Here is a 19,063-nt window from a genome sequence, read left to right as displayed (position 1 = left end):
TGTCCCTGGGACCGCCCAGGTTCTCCACCGACAGGGACTCAAGTGGACAGATAACCAGACTGATTTCTGGCCAGGGTTGCTCACTGGGCCCCCAGCAGACTTGAAACCACAGCAGTCAGACTCTGGGTGGGGAAGTGGGTGTTGCCCCTGCCTCATCCCCACCCCCTGTCCCATCCAGGAATCCCCAGTGACAGCAGAAACAAAGGGCATGCAGGCCAAGCGAGTCAGGTTACAGTAGCCTCGAGGATGCCATGTGATAAGGAAATGCGTCCTGAGATTCAGTAACTGTGTGTCCCCACTCCCAGACCCCTGTCTCTTATTGCCTCATAGGCTCTTTCTGGGCCTCACAGGCATTTTGGCTCACCCCTGTCCCCCTGTCCCCCTCCAGACGCTCAAGAATGCCTGGCTACAGCGGTATGCGGTAAACAGTGCAGACCCTGGCGTGTTTGTGCTCTTGGCCTGTGGCACTATGTCCAGCACCTGTGGCCAGCTGGCCAGCTACCCACTGGCCCTGGTCAGGACCCGGATGCAGGCCCAAGGTAATGCTGGTTCTGGGCCAGTCCCCAGAGGCCTGTGTCCCCGGGCAGGTTGGGCTCCAGGGCAGAACTGGCAGACCTCTGATGGTGCCTCTCTCACTATAGCCTCCATTGAGGGCGCTCCAGAGGTGACCATGAGCAGCCTCTTCAGACAGATCCTGCGAACCGAGGGGGCCTTTGGCCTGTACCGGGGGCTGGCCCCTAACTTCATGAAGGTGATCCCAGCTGTGAGCATCAGCTACGTGGTCTATGAGAACCTGAAGATCACCCTGGGTGTGCAGTCTCGGTGACGGGACGGGGGGCAGCTGTGCTTGCTCGGCGGACTCCCAGATCCTGGGTCTGCAGCCCCGGGATGTGTAGCCATCCATTCTGTGAATGTGCCAACACTAAGCTGACAGAAGCCAAGCTGTGAAAAGCCTGGGATGTGCCCGCAAGGGAGTGGGGCAGGGCCTGGCAGGCCCACCGGGTATGTCCTGCTGACTCTGGCCGACCACCACGTCCGTTCCCGGGGCCAGCAGGACATGGGCACAGGCACGCAAGCTCCAGACCTTTCCTGAGGTGCCTGCCAGATAGCAGAGCCCAGAGCCGGCTTAGTTCTTCCCTCTGGCAGCCAGACCACCGGCCGCAAGCCCTGCTCTCTGGCCTGCTGGGCATCTACCCCATGCCCACCTTGCTTCCTTCCTTGCTGCTGTGTTGATATGGTAGGAGGAAGGCTGCCAGCCCGCTCCTCATGTTACCGCTTGCTCCCCTCCCCTCGGTCCATGGGGGCCTCACACCTTGACTTCTGGCCTATGGTGTCACCTTTGGCTAGGTTGTGCCGGGGAGAGGGAGGAGTCTGGCTTCTTGCTCATCCTCCTCTGAGCCCTGCTGTTGGCCTCTGAGCTCACCAACAGATGGGCACCTGGATGTGTGTGTGCATGCAGGTGGCAAGGCCAAGCCCCGCCATTGGCTGCCTGGCGACCCAGTGCATGGCTTCACGGAAGGCAAGTACTGGCCTCTGCAATGTGGAGGGCCTTGCTGCTCCTGCTGCCAGGGTTGTCCTGGTGCTGTCCCCAGACTGTCAGTACTGGCACCAGCTCAGAACCAGCTCCCCGTGCCCGCCCTGGAATGAGAGCAGGGGGCCATCACATAGTTCCTGGAAGGGAGCTGCTGCCCAGTGTCTGCACACCCCAATGAGAGGAGAAGGTGTTCAAGGCCTTAATTATGTACCGTTGGGCAAAGGGTTTTGTTCAGAAGGACAAGCTGGACAAATGTGCAAATTCTGTGCTTCCAGAGGGAGACAAAGGGGGTTGAGAGCCTGGCTGATGGCATTAAAGTCTGTTTCCGAGCCCCTGGGGATTCCTGTTGGATCCCAATCGGGGCAGAGTGGGACCAGCCTCACATTCCACTGATGCAGGGTGTCACTGCTTGGAGCCTATTTATTTCATATTTATTTGAACAGAGTTATGTCCTAACTATTTTTATAGATTTGTTTAATTAATAGCCTGTCATTTTCAAGTTCATTTTGTATTCATATTTATGTTTGTGGTTGATTGTACCTTCCCTACACCCTCCAGGCCGGGTGGGGAGAGGAAGGAGGGGCTGTGGGAGTGACCTTTCCCGCCACTGGCCACACTGACGTCAAGTCTGTCCAAAGAAATTCCTCAGAACTGGCGACAGATTAAAAAGGGTCAGATCGGGAGGGGCCCTGGCCAGGGGAAGAGGACTGTGGGCAGGTTGGGACAGGGTTCACACCCAGGAAGCCTTAGGGTCTGAGGGTTTGACCAGCAGCAGGAAGAGTGGCAGAAATCTCAATTCCATCAAAGATGGAGGTCCACATCATTTCTTGGGCTCGGAGGATCTGTTTCATCCTTTAGCACAACAAGCGCCAAGGGTCCTATCACTGTGAGATTGGGGTGCGGAGGAGAGGAGAGGGCGGCTAGCACCGCCCTCCTGCCTGTGAATCGGGCTCCCTCCTTTCCTGCCACCACGACCCCTGCTCAGCAATGCTGGTCAGATTGCGACTCTCAGGGTCGCACTTCCATTCCACCAGAACGGCCTGGTGAGGACAATTCAAATAGGATGCAAAGATCAATGCAAAAATTGTTATATATAAATCTAGCGATAACTGGAATTTGTGAAAAAGCAAATTAAGAAAGGATTGGAAGTTGTCATTTAAAAAACAGCCTTCTAATAAAGTTGTTTTCAAAGCTGATGACAGAGCCATGGTTTTTCTGATATGGGCTTGTTGGGGTGGGGGGCTTTGCGTGTTAGAAGATGAATCCATGTTTGCCATCAGAAAATGAGAAAGCTTCCCTCTCCCGGCTTCTTGGAGGCACTGCCTCTTTAAAGTGGGTGCTTGTAGGATTTGGGGTGCTCTGCCCAGGTCACCGGAGCCTGGTGGTCCTTCTCAGCCCTTCTCTGAAGTCTGTCCTGGGCGGAGCTGATCACTCCCTACCCCTGAAGCACCTGCAGACGCTGCTGTGCTGTCCATTCGCTGGCTGCCCCCCTCCCAGCCTCACTGTTACATACACACTTGCACACTTAGAGTCTTGAAGAGCCCCACCTGGCATTCTCGGTTTGTTCTCTGTCTGTCTTCCCAGGAGGGGATGAGGCCTCTGAGGCAGGGAATGCGTTTGTGGCATTCTCTTCAGCACTTAAGACAGTGCAGATGCCGTTTTCATTAAAAAACTATCCACCCTTTGTCTCCTCATGGCCCCAGGCACCATGGGTCAGGGCAGCAGCAGACTAGGAAGCAGCTGGGGGAACCCAGGAGGGGGTGTGGCATCCAGAGACTGTAGGGAGGCACAGAAGTGTGTCCAGGTTTGAGAGGTATATACCACTTGTCCTGGGTCAAATTACATCCCCCCCCCAAACTCCTGTCCCCTGGGAACCTCAGAATGTTGCTTCACTTGGAAATAGGGCTCATGCGGATGTAATCAAGTTAAAATGAGGTCACACTGGATTACAGTGAGCCCCAAGACCAGTGAGTGGTGTCCTAGAACAGAGGACTTTGGACAGACAAGCCCAGAGGAGAGGGACAGGGAAGAGGCCACGTGATCACAGGACAGGCACCTCCAAGCCAAGAAACACCGGGGATTGCAGGGGGCCACCTGAAGCCAGGAGAGTGGGAAGTAGTTTCTTCTTCAGCCTGTCCAGAAGGACCCAATGGCTGCCAGAACCTGAATTCCAGACTCTGGGCCTCCTGAATGAACTATGAGAGAATGAATTTTTGTTGTTTGGGGTCATCTAAGTTTGTGATGCTTCGTTAATAGCAGCCCTGGGGAAACTAATATGCCACCTGCTTCAGTTCATTGCCAGGGTAACAGGCAGAAACCATTTCCCAATGATTGGGTCTTGGTAAGTGGATCCCCTTTACTCTGAACCTGCTCTCCCAACCAAATGTCCCATAGTATGGTAGGCAGAGTCACACCCCCTCCCAAAGACATCCCTGGCCTAATCCCCAGAACCTGTGACCTAGGTTATGAGGCATGGGGCAATCAAGTTTGCTAATCAGCTGGCCTTAAAATAGGGAGATTATCCTGGATTATCCCTGTAGGCCCCACGGAATCACATGGGTCCTTCAATGGGAGGGCCAGGGAGAAGGCACAGAAAGGACTCAGCCCACGGTCACGGGCTCTGAAGATGGAGGAAGGGGCCACGAGTCAAGGAATGTCGGTGGCCCCTAGGAGCTGGAAGAGAGGAGGAATGGAATCTTCATGGAGAGTCTCCAAGAGGAACACGGCCCTGCTGATGTACTGATTTTAGCCTAGTAAGACACATGTCAGGCTTCAGACCTCCAGGACTGTAAGATAATAATTTTGTACTGGTTAAGGCTCTATGCCTGTGCTGACTTGTTACAGCAGCAATAGGAAACGCACACACACACACACACACACACACACGGTTAGCTCTGAACTTCTTCCATCTGGGCTGAGAAGAGCCTCCCCTGGGTTGGGGTTTGCCTCCAGCTGGCACTTTGCAGGTGGGGAATGCAGGGAATGGTGACCTAGGAGGGGCCGGGCTCCAGCCTGGCTCCTGGCCCATCTGAGTAGGTGGCTGACACTGAAGCCCCAGGAGCACCCTGTCAGGGGCCAGCAGACCCCTACTGCTCCACCAGGAAGCCCAAGCACTGTGGGCACCACCACCACCCCCACCCCGCCCCAGGTACTCAGGTCTGTGTAGATGGCATCCAGCCACCCACCTACAGTTAGATTATGGCTGGAGAGCCTGGAGCAGTCTGGGGAACGGGGGATGTGGGAGCTGCAGAGAGCCTGACTTCCCACGGACAGACACCAGGACAGTGGAAATCCCTGCCCCACGGTGGCAGAGAGGTGGCCTTGGGCAAGTCACACCTCCTCTCTGAGCCCATGTCCATTAGATCAAGAGAGTAAGGCTTGCCTGGAAGTGTTGTTAGAAAGTTGGAGTGAGGGGGATCCCTGGGTGGCTCAGCGGTTTGGCACCTGCCTTCAGCCCAGGGCATGATCCTGGAGTCCCGGGATTGAATCCCATGTCAGGCTCCCTGCATGGAGCCTGCTTCTCCCTCTGCCTGTGTCTCTGCCTCTTTCTCTCTCTGTCTCTCATGAATAAAGAAATAAAATCTTTAATTAAAAAAAAAAAAAAGAAAGTTGGAGTGAGGGGCACCTGGCTGGCTGGTGGATGGAGCCTGTGACTCTTGATCTCAGTGTTATGAATTCAAACCCCACGTTGGGTGTACAAATTCCTTAAAAATAAATTTCTTTTAAAGACTTTATTTACTTATTTGAGAGAGAGAGAGAGAGAGAGAGAGGGAGAGCACAAGCCAGAAGGAGAGGGAGAAGCAGGCTCCCTGCTGAGCAGGGCTCCATGTTGGGCTTGATCTCAGGACTCCGGATCATGACCTGAGCCAAAGGCAGATGCTTAACTGACTGAGCCACCCAGGTGCCCCTAAAAATAAAATCTTCAAAAAAATGTGGGGTACCCAGGTAGCTCAGTTAAGTGTCCAACTCATGATTTCAGCTTAGGTCATGATCCTAGTGTTGTGGGATGGAGCCCTATGTCAGGCTCTGAGCTCAGCACGCGTCCGCTTGTCCCTTCCCTGGGCCCACATGCTCTCTCTTGCTCTCAAATAAAGAGAATCTTAAAAAAAAAAAAAAATGTTAGCCATAAATTTTTTTTTAAATTTTTATTTATTTATGATAGTCACAGAGAGATAGAGAGAGAGGCAGAGACACAGGCAGAGGGAGAAGCAGGCTCCATGCACCGGGAGCCCGACGTGGGATTCGATCCCGGGTCTCCAGGATCGCGCCCTGGGCCAAAGGCAGGCGCCAAACCGCTGCGCCACCCAGGGATCCCCCATAAATTATTTTTTAACAAGTTGGAATGAAAAGTAACATTGTGTGTCAACTATAATCTAAAAAATATTTTTTTTTACAAAGAATATTGAAATGATGGGACACCTGGGTGGCTCAGCGGTTTAGCGCCGCCTTTGGCTCAGGATGTGATCCTGGAGACCCAGAATCGAGTCTCACATCGGGCTCCCTGCATTGAGCCTGCTTCTCTCTCTGCCTGTGTCTCTGCCTCTCTCTCTCTTTCTCTCATGAATTAAAAAAAAAAAAAAAAGAACATTGAAATGAGACAGGAAATTGAAATAACTGGTCCTTAAAAACCAGCTCCCTCCCCCCCCCAAAAAAAACAGCTCCCCTTCCCCATCCAGGATTCTACACACACAGCAATTTCACCCTCAGTGCTTGTCAATCCTGCCTCTGATGCGAGGAGCTTTGCACATGTCTGGGATCTCTGGCACCTGAAGATATCCAACCTGGCGGAGGGGGGGAGCCATTTGTGCTGCAAGATCTGGCAACTCCTCTTCATGCCTCCTTCCTGAAGCTAAGCCTTCCCATCTCTAATCCTAAGGGCACCAGCTGGGGCATGGCACACACAGGACTTAGCTTAGCCCTCAGAGGTTCGAGGAGGTATTAAAATGGCCATGACCCCATTTTACAGATGAGGAAACTAAGTCTGGGATGCCTGGGTTGCTCAGTTGTTAGGTGTCTGCCTTTGGCTCAGGGCATGATCCCTCAGGGTGAGGTCCTGGGATCGAGTCCCACATCGGGCTCCCTGCATGGAGCCTGCTTCTCCCTCTGCCTGTGTCTCTGCCTCTCTCTGTGTCTTTCATGAATAAATAGATAAAATCTCAAAAAAAAAAAAAAAAAAAAACAAAACCAAAAAAGTAAGTCTGGGGAAAAAGTGACTCGGCCAGGGCCTCACCATGAGTAGGTGACAGGGCCTCACATGCAGGTCAGCAGACCCCTGGGGTTTGCTGGGGCTGCCTGTCAGGAGGCCCAGGAGGCAGGGAACATGTTCGACCCACCTGTGGGGACTTACACCCAGGAGCAAGTGCTCTTTGCCTCATCTCAGGCAGGTGGCATCCAGTCCCTGGCTACTCTCCTGGGTCAGGAGGCCACAGACAGCCTGGGAAGCATTGGGCAGGCCTGTGCTTGAATCCTGGCACCTCGCTGTGTGATCTTAGGCAAATCTGCCTCTCTGGGCCTCAGTTTCCTTACAATCGAGATGGGCACAGTACCTTCCTGACAGCTCAGAAGGGGAAGGGACTTGTCCGGGTTCATACAAGGCTAAGTAAATGTTGAACTGAGATTCAAACCAGCTTTGTTGACTCTGAAGCCATGTTCTCAACCTTGGCTCCCAGCTGGGCCACCCACAGTCCCGATCGTACTGGTCTGAGCAAGTTGGAATGTACGGGAAGGGAGAGGGGAGCACCTGTGTGCTCAGCTCAGCAGCCCAGGTGTGGACCTTGGTCCCTGCCCTTTGGGCTAATGAGGAAGCTGGAGCAGGCCAGCGAGGCCTGGTCACGGTGGCTGGAAAGACTGGTCAGGGCTGGCTAGGAAGGGACAGCAGGAGGGATGCAATGGGGCAGGGACCAAGGTCCCTCCCCTTGGTTTTACCTTCCAAACCAAGGATGGGTAAACTGAGGCCAGAGAGGGCCAGAGGCCTGTCCTCAGACAGATGGGGGCCTCCTGCTTGCAGTTTCCTGGAACACCAGCTGGCCGGGGTTGCCACCAGACACCTCTTTTGGCCACTTGCTGTGGCCCATCAACACCACCCCTTATCTCCCCACAGCAGCTGTGGATGCTGCTGAGAGAGGGGGCTGGATCCACTCTTGCCCACCAGGGCGAGCACCCACTCTGCTCCAGTCTAGCCTCACCCCTCATTTTCTAGAGGAGGAAACTGGCAGCCCAGGCAAGGGACTTACCAGAGGCCTCTAGACCCCCTGTGGCTGAGTCTCCACCTCCCCCCCACACCACCACACTGGCTTGGATCATGTGTATTCATGTCCTATGGCTGCTGTTCCAAAGTGCCGCAAGTGTGGCGTCTTAAGACAAAACAAATCTATTCTCTGCCAGTGATGGAGGCTGAAAGTCCAAACTCAATTTTACTGGGCTGAGATCAAGGTGTGCGCGGGGCGGGTTCTTTCTGGAGACCCCTAAGGAGAGGCCGTCTCCTTGTCCCTAAGGGTTCTGGGGGTGTCATCATTCCTCAGCTCGTGGCCCCTTCTCAAATCTCCCCAGGCACAGCGTCTCATCTCTTCTGGAGTCACACCTTCTTCTGATAAGGGATTATGATTATATTACATTTAGGGCCTACCTCAGCAATCCAGGAAAATCCTTTCATCCCAAAATCATTAATTTAATCACATCTACAAATGCCCTTGACCCCATGAGCTGACAGTCACAGGTTCCAGGGCATAAGACCTGAACATATTGGGGTCATTATTCAATCCACCACACCACTTCCCCGCTGCAAACCCTGTTCCTCATTAGACACTTCTGCCCGGCAAAATCCCATTTGACTGGTGAAGTAAATTAGGGAACAGCCATCCGATGGAACTTGGCTACTGTGGAACACCACACAGTCATCAGGACTGGTACGGGAGGGGCGTCCAGGTGGCTTAGTCGGTTGGGCATTTGCCTTCAGCTCAGGTCATGATCCTGGAGTCCTGGGATCGAGCCCTGTGCCGTGCTCCCTGCTTGGCTGGGAGTCTGCTTCTCCTTCTCCCTCTTCCCCTCCCCCTGTTCCTTCTTTCGCTCTCAAATTAAAAAAAAAAACAAAAAACAAAAAACAGTAAGAGAAAACAGTTGCTGATCTGGAATATGTTCACAATCCAAATTTTTCCTTGAAAAAAGGAAAAATTTGGGGATCCCTGGGTGGCTCAACAGTTTAGCGCTTGCCTTCGGCCCAGGGCATGATCCTGGAGTCCCGGGATCGAGTCCTGTGTTGAGCTCCCTGCGTGGAGCCTGCTTCTCCCTCTACCTGTGTCTCTGCCTCTCTCTCTCTCTGTCTCTCATGAATAAATGAATACAATCTTAAAGAAAAGAAAAGAAAAGAAAAAAAGAAAAGAAAAGAAAAGAAAAGAAAAGAAAAGAAAAGAAAAAAAGAAAAGAAAAGAAAAAAGAAAAGAAAAGAAAAGAAAAGAAAAGAAAAAAGGAAAAACTTACCTAGAGAGAGAGGAACAATAAGACACTGTGTTAAGATTACAGATTCTGGAGCCAGGAGATCTGAGTTCAGATCCCACCTCTGCCACTTACTAGCTGTGTGACACTGGACAATTCACTTAACCTCTCTGAAGACTGTTTTCTCTTTTGTAAAATGGGGTTGCAAAGATTAAATAAGGTAAAATATGTAAAGTGCTTAAAATAATGCTTGCTGGGCAGCCCAGGTGGCTCAGCAGTTTAGCGCCACCTTCGGCCCAAGGCATGGTCCTGGAGACCAGGGATCAAGTCCCACATCGGGTTCCCTGCATGGAGCCCGCTTCTCCCTCTGCCTGTGTCTCTACCTCTCTCTCTCTCTGTATCTCTCATGAATAAATAAATGAAATTTAAAAAATGAAATAAAATAAAACAATGTTTGCCATAAAATGGGCCCCTGTAATGGACATATTTCTTTTATAAAATATAAATTATATTTATACCTATTCATGTCTGCATACACACACACATGCACCTATATGTAAACTACATAAAAATTAATCTAGAAGGCTATATTCCCCCAATTTTTTTTATTCCCCCAATTTTTAAAAAAGGTTTTATTTATTTATTCATGAGAGACACAGAGAGGCAGAGACACAGGCAGAGGGAGAAGCAGGCTCCATTCAGGGACCCGGATGTGGGACTCGATCCTGGATCATGCCCTGAGCCAAAGGAAGAAGCTCAACCACTGAGCCACCCAGGTGTCCCCTCCCCCAAATTTTTAAGTGGTCATACCTCTAGGTTGGTGGGACTGTAAACTATTGGTATCATCTTTTTGATTATCTGAGTTTTGTTCATGTACAATACTTAATCATTTGCATAATCAAAGTGAAATTTTAAATTTTAACAATCTAACAGAAAAGCAAATGAGAATCTTCCCGAATCTTGGAGCCCCAGCTGTGGGTTACCCTCCCCAGGGAGACCTCCCTGACTCCCAGGGCAGAAAGATCTTGCTGTTCTCACGACTCCTCTCTTCTTACTTCCTGGAGCTCTTGACCATGAGCTTGAGGACCCCGGGTGGGAACAGAGCAGGGAGCATGTTCCGAGCTAGCAGACCCCACTGGCTGCATAAAATGCCCATACATGTCAACTGTGCCCATTGACTCTCTGCAGGCTTTCCATCTCTTTTTTTTCCATCTCTCTCTTTTTTTTTTTAATTCTCAATTACATATCTTTATTAACAAAAGATAAATAAAATACAAATACACATCAATGTCAGACTTTATGTTGAACCACCCCATGTTAAGGTAGGAATATGCTCCACGAAGGTTAACTGACTTCCAAGGGCTTACCCAGGGATGGGTAAGGTAGTGGCAGGGTTCCCACCTCAGGCCTTCTGCTGCCATCAAGGCCAGAGAGCACATGCCTTGATCTGAGCGTGACCACAATGCGGCAGAGGCTCTTGGCTTGGGGCCCTTTCCCCTGAGAGGTGTGGCTTTTCCTGCCTGCCTATTTTCGGATCCTTATCTGCTAAACCCATTTTACAGATGAGCAAATAGAGTCCCTGGATAACATTGTCGACAAGATGCAATTCTGAAGTTGGTCACAAGGTGACAGCATGAGGCCTTGTTTCGCATCCTCCGCTGCCCTCTAGTGGTTAGGGGGGAAAATACACCCAGGGGCTGGCCAAGGAACATTTGGGAAAACTCAGGCAGGATTGTCACCAGGGATGGAGGAGGGGGATGCTCAGTGAAAAAAGTTTCTCCAGCCCCAGCCATTGGGAACGGGTCTAGCTAGTATAGTCCCTGGACTTTTCATTAGGGTGACCATTCAGTGGAGGTGGGTGTGGAGGGTGCAGGCATGTGCCTTTCTGCCTGCAGCAGCACAGGGTAAAAGCCCCAGTCAGGAGTCAGGTCCCTATCTCCAGCATGGCTCTGCCACCAATGGATTCTCCTCTGCAAGATGCAGAGACAGAAAAAATCTCTCAATCTGTGAAAATAGGGAGAAAGTAGGTGACTGGGGCCTGGCCTGCACCCAAGACCAGGCCTTGGCAGGAAAGCCAGGCTGGGAGACATGATCACTGGTTGGAGCAAGAGGGGCAGGGAACACAGGGTGGTGAGACCCTCCCCTGGCCACGGGGTCACGAACAGGTATCTGCAAAGAGAAGGGAAGGGGCACAGGGATGCAGGGAAGGCCCTCCCTGGGGGACCCATAGCGCTGCTGGCCCAGTTCCTATCTGGCTGAGGGAGGCTCTGGGATCCACAGGCCATGCCAGGTCCCTGGAGCAAAGGGCTTTCAGGACTTAAGGCCTGACTCAGGAGGACCGTGTCTGGACACAAGGGTGGCTCCTGGAGGTGGCCTCCGTGGCTCCTCATGCCACAGACTGATGTGGCCTCAGGCCCTGGCTGCTTCCTCCCACAGGAGAGACACTCCCAGGGAGACAGGAAGGGGACCAGGCTGGTGCTCCCCCTGGCCTGGCTGGTGGGCTACAGCGCATCCATACAGAGGAGCCCTCTGCAGCTGTGACAGAGCTGGCGTGACATGTGCTGACACAGACAGAAGCCCATGATGGGTATGAGAACAAACAGATAGCAGACTGTTTCTGCAAGAGAAACTGAGGCAGCTGCTTCCAAACGTTAGTCTATTTGCTTCCAGAGTACTCACCATCCCTCTACCTTATCTGAGTGTTTGCCATCACAAGGGGCATTAATTATTTTCAGGTTTTAAAAAAATGAAGAAAATATGGGTGTCCGGGTGGCTCAGTTGGTTAAGTGTCAGCCTTCAGCTCAGATCATGATCCCAGAGTCCCAAGATCGAGCCCCACAGGGAACCTGCTTTTGCCCCTCCTGTGATTTGTGCTCTCTCTCTGTCAAATAAATAAATAAAATCTTAAAAAGAAAGAAAGAAAGAAAGAAAATAAAATTATCAGACTCTCCTGAGAGGTCTGGGGGAGTCGGAAAGTCCAGTGAGTAGAGTTTGGCCTGCTGGCCACCTGTCAGGCCCCTGGAGACCACTGTGTTCTTCATCTACCAGGACCAGGGGAATGGCACCCCCTGACCCAGGGCGCTCTGCTTAGAATGGGACTCTACTTATTGCCCCCCTGGCTCCCAGAGCTGGCTTTTCCCTACAGACCCCTGTCCCAGGGCCCCCTACCCAGGGCTGGGACTGAAGCCACTCTAGCCCCTGCTCCGAGAGGGGCATCCTTCTCCTATTCAAACCCTTGAAATTTCCCCTTGAGGTGGAGGCTATCATTATGCCCATTTGACAGATGAGGACATGGAGGCTCAGAGAGGGTGTCACTGCCCAGAGTCCCACAGTAAGTGAGGGGCAGAACTGGACCTGCACCCTGGCACATCTCAAGCCTCTTGGCTGCTTATCCTGGTGTCCCAAGGTCTATGTGACACAAAGCCTGCTAAGTCCTTCACCCCAGGCCTGACACCCAGTAGGCACCGGACAAACAGCAGCTACGACCAGGGCTGGGCATGGCCTCGTTCTGAAGCCTCTGTTAACCAGCAGTCACACACAGCACTCCGGCACAAACCCCCAGGACAACACCACCACCACCAAGGCAGCAGCAAACCTTTCTTTATTGCAAACGTGACATGCAGTCCCAGGGGAACCTGGGAAGGGCAGGAACCAGGAGGAGCCAGGGACGAAATCTTCTAAAGCCAGACTGTTCCCACTTCCTCTGTGGATAGAGCAGCCCCTGAGAGTCCCAGAGAAGAGCTGAAGAGCAGGGAGGCCCCGGATAGGGGGCAGGGGTGGGTCAGCCACCTGGGGCTGAGGAGTAGCCTCCTGTGGCCCTCAGGGGATATGTCTGGTGTGAGAATCGAGGGGGCTGGAGGGCTGGGGGTGGGCAAGAGGCAGAATGATCACGCCCACCCCCACCCCCACCCTCCACCACAGCACAGCACCAAGTGCTGACCCAGCAGTCCTGGTCTCCGGCAGCCGGTGTTTCTTCTGCTGCCTCCCTGAGGACACTCGGGTCACTGGGGGGCCTCAGCAATGGCCTTCTCCACACGCAGGTACCAGGGCTGGATGCGGGTATGACGCATCAGGTCATCGAAGGCCTCCAGGCCCTCCATCACACGCAGCACACCATACACTGCCTGCGGGTGGGTACAGAGTGGGTGTCCACACTGCCCTGTCCTCCACCAGCTGTGTGCCCTGGGGCCCATCACCCTCCTCTCTAAGAGGGCTCACTGGGGCTTTGGGTGAAGAGTGTGGGATTTCTATAGGTTTTTGCCTACCCTGCACCCACACTCCCTATCTGAGCAACAAACCCCACCTCCAGAATTTCCTTTGGAAAAATGTCTGACCCCACTCTTAGGTCCTGAGATTTGAGGATCGGGGACCCCACCACCCAGCTCTAAGATTTGGACCTGGCAATCAACATATTCCACCCTGACTTGAAGAACTGCTTCAAGACTTGGCATTGAAGCCAGGATAATAAGACAGTGTCCCCAGACTTTTGTGGGGTATAAGCATGGAGCATGGGACCCAGGTCTGCCTCAGGCTAAAGCCAACTCCAAGGGGTTGAGATGCAACAGGTGAGGCTGAGCCCTGGTAATATCACTTGAGCCTCTAAATCCAGCTGGGCCTGAAACCAACCCTCCACCCCCACCCTGAACCTGTCAGTTATGTGAAGCAAGACAGTTCCTTGTATGTCTCCAGAGTGGGAATGCTGTGAGATATAGGTATTGCCTACATGTGGGCTTCCTCCGCCCAAACAGGTCCCTCAAGTCTGGGCACCCCCTGCCACCACCACACTCACCAGATCAGCCAGGTTTGGCTTCTGGCCCCCCATGAAGGGTCGGTCTTTGCCCACGGCTGCCACCCACTTGTCGGCAGCCTCATAGAGGTCCTCACGAACGTCATCCTGGAGGTGATGCCTAGGTGTGGAGGGGAAAGTCCATCAGGGGAACTCCAACCCTCAGCCCAGGTTGGGAAAACAGGAAGGCTAGGGAGCCAGGGCTGCTCCCCTGAGGGGCACTGCAAAAATCAGTTATCATCTGCCCCAGACAGGAAGGCCAAGACCAATGGACAAGAGACCCGACACAGAGAAAAGAGCAGAAAAAGGCATAAAGCAGGCATCTAGGCCAGTCTGCTTCCCCTGGGGTGGTGGAGGCAACTGGGAGTTCTGACTTTGAGTCCTGGCTCAGCTTATATGAGGGGCTCAGGGACAGTGGGCCCCCAGGCGCGTACACGCACACGCACACACACACACAGGCACCATCACCTGCTCTTGAGCCGCTTGCTGATGAAGTACATGGCAGCTGCACCCATGTACTTGGCCACGGCACCCTCCACTGCCCCGAACTTGCCCTCCCTGACAATGTAGTCAAAGGAAGCCAGGGCCTCAGCAGGAGTGCGGTACACGTTGGGAGAGATCAGGTGCACCAGCCAGTCATCTGCCCACTGCCGCCACTTCATCTCCTCCCTGTGGACAAGGCGGGAGGACAGAGAGGGGGACAGAGGGCAGGCCAGGTGGGCTGTCAAGCCAGGGCCTGGGAGGTGTGGGAGCAGGTGCACTGTCTACACCATGCAGGGTATGGATGGGAAGCTGAGGCCTGAGCAGGAGTTCCTTAAGGGGCTGTGGTCCCAGGGGTCTCCTGGTCTTCCTTCCCATACTGTTTCCTGCTCACAGTGTCTCGCTCAGTCTGTCCCCACTCCCACCCCTACCCGGGAAGACCCTGCTCCAGCCACCTCCTGGGACCTGCCCCAGCCTCACTTACGTCCTCGCCTCCTTCCCACCATACAGGTGCTGGGCCTCTTTCTCATCTAGCATGAGCCAATACTTGTTGCAGAATTCAGTCACTTCCTTTCCCTGGTCGTTCACAGCCTTCATGGGTGGATAGTAGGTGATAATGTCTTCCAGGGGCTGCCTTTGGGAGACATCCAGAGTCTCACCCCAACTAGGTCCTCCTCTGGGAGGCTGAGCTGTCACCGGCTCAGGGTAGATATCTACCCTGGCCGGACCAGCTCTGGGGCAGAACCAGGACCAAGCCAACAGAAGCTTTCTGCCCTCTGATGGTGCCAGAGGAGGTCCTGCAGCAAGCGGGGCTTGGGGCAAATACCAGAAACACTTCCCTGACAGAGCAAGATGTACAGAGGAGAGAAGGGGGCTCTCAGAGTAGAATCGATCCTGCAGCAGCCCCACCCTGCTCCTCCGGAGGGACCCAGGCAAGGCCTCCCAGGGGATAAAAGGGACAAAATGTAGTGCCAGCCTGGGCCTCTGAGGGGCTCCTTACCCCGACACCAGGTAGGTCTTGAGAGCACTGATGATGACAGAGGAATCGTTCAGTTGTTGCTGGAGGACAAGAGGTTGGTTTAAATTGGGGGAGTGGGCAGGGGTTGCCTGGCCACCAGCAGGATCATCGGGGTTCTTTAAAAATAAACACCAGGCATTCAAGGAAATTGATTGGGTGGAACCCTGGCATTGTTTGTCCATCCCTGGGGGTTCATCCCCCCAAAATCGATGCCCACTGAACCTAGTCCCTGCCCACCCCCTCAGACCCATCCTGAGTAAGGGAGACCCAAGTGTGGCTAATGGGAAGGAGGGTTTAGGGAGGACCTAACGTCTGGGCCCTGCCCACTCACCTGTCTGCCCTCCCAGGCACTGAGGGGCAGGGTGGACTCTAGAAGCTACACCCTAGGAGCCAAGCACTATGGTCCTCTGTTAATTAATGAAGAAGCAAGCTCAAAGAGGCTAAGTGACTGGCCCCAAGTCATGTAACCAGGGAGAGGCAGAGCCCCACCTTGAGCCCAGGCTGCCCTGATTTCAGAGCTTACACTGTTGAACTCTGTGATGCTCTGCCTCCCTTAGGCCCAGCTAGTTCATAACCCTCAGTGAGGCTCAAAGAGTCCACATTCTTCTAGAGTTGCAGAGCAGGGCCTGACTCGGGGGTACCCCAGGACAAGCCAGGACACAGGGGGTTGCTCCCTGAGGCTCACCAAGCTCTCTCCTTCCTGGGCCAGCAGGATGGGCACCTTTCTGTAGGAGGAGAACTTGATCTCGGCCCTGCGCACGGGGTTCACTTCCACCACCTGGTAGGGCAGGGCGTGGAAGTCGAGGAAGGCACGGACCTTGCTGCAGAAGGGGCATGTTTTGTACTGGTACAGGGTCAGCTGCAGGCGACTGGACAGGGAGAGCTGGGTGGGGAGCAGAGGGAGGGGGGCATCTGAAGCCTGGTGCCCAGGCCCCCACCCTTAAGCAAACTTCTCCCAAGGGAGTCTCTGAGGATGACCTTGAGACCCTCAGAAGGAATGGTGAGGGGGGTGGGGTAGGTGGCAGAGAGCTCATACCACACCCCCCTCAGGCAGGAAGTATATGGTAAGATGGATGAATCTTCCGGTCTCTGTTCAACATCAGACACCTCTCCTCCTTTTTTTTTTTTCCTTTTAAAAGATTTTATTTATTTATTCATGAGAGACAACAGAGAGAGGTAGAGACACAGGTAGAGGGAGGAGAAGCAGGCTTCAATGCAGGAGCCCGATGCGGGACTCGATCCCAGAATTCTAGAAGCAAAGGCAGACGCTTAACCACTGAGCCACCCAGGCATCCCTCTCCTTATCTACTGTCCCAAGACCATATCACACACCTCCAGTGTGCCACTCAAGAAGCAGGGCAATTGTTTCAACTTGGAGGACCCACCCCCACTCCCTCCACCCAAGGGACGTCTGGGTAAGGGGGCAGAGCCCAGCATTTGCTAGAGCAGGGTCTACCTCAAATCTCCAAGGTGGGGAGGGTTGTATCTGGGCCTTGAGCCTGGATCTGTGAGTTCAGCAGGTAAGCCCCAGGTAAGCTTGCTACATATTCATGTTTAAAAGCCACAACAGGGGATCCCTGGGTGGCGCAGCGGTTTGGCGCCTGCCTTTGGCCCAGGGAGCGATCCTGGAGACCCAGGATCGAATCCCACGTTGGGCTCCCGGTGCATGGAGCCTGCTTCTCCCTCTGCCTGTGTCTCTGCCTCTCTCTCTCTCTCTCTCTCTCTCTCTCTCTCTCTGTGACTATCATAAATAAATAAAAATTAAAAAAAAAAAAGCCACAACAGGGGTCCCTGGGTGGCTCAGTTGGTTAAGCATCTGTCTTCAGCTCTGGTCATGATTCCAGGGTCCTGGGATCAAGCCCCACATTGGGTTCCCTGCTCAGCGGGGAGCCTGCTTCTCCCTCTGCCCCTCTCCCTACTGATGCTTTCTTTCTCTCTCAAATAAATAATATAAATAAATAAACAAATAAATAATAAATGCATGCATGCATGCCACAGCAGCAGTCCCCCTCCCTCACTGTTCAGATGGGACACTGAAGCTGGACCATGGTGGTGGGCAGAGAGATACAGAGAATCCCACTCCCCTCCTACCACCCTATTTCCCTGGGCCCAGGGAAGGGGCACCTGTGGGTGGATGGTGGTCATTTTGGTGCTGTGTATGGAGGGCTGCAAGGGCACCCAGACCACCACCCAGCTAGTGGACACCTCCTTGCCACCCTCTGTCTCAGGGCCTATAATCTAGGGGTCATCGGTTCTCTGTCTCAGGGCCTAGAATCCAGAGAATCCAGGGGTCGTGTGTTCCCTAAAAATATTAACACTAATAAACGAATACATAACCTTATGATGTGAAGACAGTGGGAGGGTTTAGGGAAAGTTTATTACTTTCCAAAAGACAAAATGTTTAGAAAGTAATGAACTCTGAAGGAGGCTTTCTTTCCCTTTCTTGTAATCTCCAAATCTTTCTATTAAAAAGGTCTGAGGGATCCCTGGGTGGCGCAGCGGTTTGGCGCCTGCCTTTGGCCCAGGGCGCGATCCTGGAGACCCGGGATCGAATCCCACGTCGGGCTCCCGGTGCACGGAGCCTGCTTTTCCCTCTGCCTGTGTCTCTGCCTCTCTCTCTGTCTCTCTGTGACTATCATAAATAAAAATTAAAAAAAAAAAAAAAGGTCTGAAAACACGATAGAAAACCACCTTAAGGGGATCCCTGGGTGGCTCAGCGCGGTTTAGCGCCTGCCTTTGGCCCAGGGCTTGATCCTGGAGTCCCGGGATCAAGTCCCGTGTCAGGCTCCCTGCATGAAGCCTGCTTCTCTCTCTCTCTCTCTCTCTCTCCCCCCCCCTCTCATAAATAAATAAATAAAATCTTGAAAAGAAAAGAAAAGAAAAGAAAGCCACCTTAAGACAAAGACAACAATACTAGTTAGCTGGCATCAATGGCGACCCCATTGCACAGATGAGGACGCTAAGTGCTCAGAGACCTAAAACCAAGTCACTTGCCCAAGGTCACGAACGGACGGAAGAGGGGATACCCGACCCCACCAGAAGTCCCGAAGTTCGGCGCTGATCCCAGCCCGCGGCTCGGCGCGGCCCGGCCTTACCTGCGCGGCAGGGCGCTGGGCGCGGAGGTCCTGGGCGCGCAGGTGCCACCGCGCGGTGTGGTACAGCCCCAGGGCACCCCCCAGGGCCAGCGCCGCCGCTCCCAGCAGCCGCGGGCTCCCCTTGCGGGCGGTGGCAGCGGGGCCCTGACCTCCTGCCGCTCCCGCGAAGCCGGCCCGACTGTGCGCGGGGAGTCCCGGCGGGAGGCGACCGCCCAGCCTCCAGGCCAGAGCGTACCGGACCGGCCACAGCGCCCGCGCGACCTGGGCCATGTTCGCTCCGCCGGAGCCGCAGGCGGGCGCGCGAAACGAAGACCGCCGGGGATCAGGCTCCCCTTAAAGGGGCGGGGCTCCGTCGCCGGAGGGTTGCCAGGGGTGACAGTGACGCCGAGAGGGGAAGAACAGCCCCGGAGGGACTGGGCGTGCGTCCCGGGCGCCCAGTTTCCCCGCACTCGTCAGAGCCACAGAAACACTCTGGGATATCTGGGAGTCGCTAAATGCCCGGCTTCTGAACACGCGATGTAACGGCTCTCGGTGGTGACCCGGGGCCCAGTGCAGGAACCCGCCATGTGGACTTTGGGTCTCAGCGTCGTCCGGAATGTGTGTTATTAACTTCTACCTCATGCACCCAATGGAAAGAGACTGAGCCCTTCAGAATGTCTGCGAAAGGGTCACAGCATGGGTCCGGGAGAGCCGCGGAACGGCCGGCCCAGGCCTGGTGC

The 19,063-nt window shown here is 53.9% G+C and overlaps 2 protein-coding genes across 11 annotated transcripts in view; one reads left to right on the top strand and one right to left on the bottom strand.

Moving 5' to 3' along the window:
• The window catches only part of SLC25A25 (solute carrier family 25 member 25), a 35,952-nt gene extending 33,222 nt beyond the window's left edge, over positions 1 to 2,730 (top strand). For all 8 annotated transcript variants that reach the window (XM_026009383.2, XM_026009384.2, XM_026009386.2 and 5 more), the window contains 2 exons: positions 389 to 539; positions 642 to 2,730. In XM_026009383.2, the coding sequence (XP_025865168.1) occupies positions 389 to 539; positions 642 to 826 (336 nt within the window). In that variant the 3' untranslated portion in view covers positions 827 to 2,730. The remainder of the gene's footprint in view (positions 1 to 388; positions 540 to 641) is intronic.
• Positions 2,731 to 12,549: 9,819 nt separating this feature from the next.
• Positions 12,550 to 18,922, bottom strand: PTGES2 (prostaglandin E synthase 2). 3 transcript variants are annotated; one of them, XM_026009391.2, is made up of 7 exons: positions 18,345 to 18,922; positions 15,935 to 16,132; positions 15,232 to 15,290; positions 14,716 to 14,865; positions 14,220 to 14,420; positions 13,755 to 13,872; positions 12,550 to 13,089 (listed from the first exon to the last, which is right to left on the bottom strand). In XM_026009391.2, exons 1-7 carry the CDS (start codon positions 18,612 to 18,614, stop codon positions 12,967 to 12,969), a joined length of 1,119 nt encoding a protein of 372 aa, XP_025865176.1. In that variant the 5' UTR covers positions 18,615 to 18,922; the 3' UTR covers positions 12,550 to 12,966. The 3 variants fall into 3 exon arrangements, with proteins under 3 accessions (XP_025865176.1, XP_072604616.1, XP_025865177.1); XM_072748515.1 differs by having other exon boundaries at positions 15,935 to 16,027; XM_026009392.2 differs by lacking the exon at positions 14,716 to 14,865.
• Positions 18,923 to 19,063: the final 141 nt, after the last annotated feature.

This window comes from Vulpes vulpes, chromosome 2 (genome assembly GCF_048418805.1).
Source record: "Vulpes vulpes isolate BD-2025 chromosome 2, VulVul3, whole genome shotgun sequence".
Taxonomy (NCBI): domain Eukaryota; kingdom Metazoa; phylum Chordata; class Mammalia; order Carnivora; family Canidae; genus Vulpes; species Vulpes vulpes.
Note: the sequence above shows the minus strand (reverse complement) of the source record. Positions and strands in the feature narration are given on the sequence as shown.

Coding starts and splice junctions, on each gene's coding strand:
- PTGES2 (XM_026009391.2), bottom strand. CDS start 18,614: ATGGCCCAGGTCGCGCGGGCGCTGTGGCCGGTCCGGTACGCTCTGGCC. Junction 16,133..18,344: donor CCCAGCGCCCTGCCGCGCAG/GTAAGGCCGGGC, acceptor CTCCCCACCCAG/CTCTCCCTGTCCAGTCGCCT. Junction 15,291..15,934: donor CCCAGGAAGGAGAGAGCTTG/GTGAGCCTCAGG, acceptor CTTGTCCTCCAG/CAACAACTGAACGATTCCTC.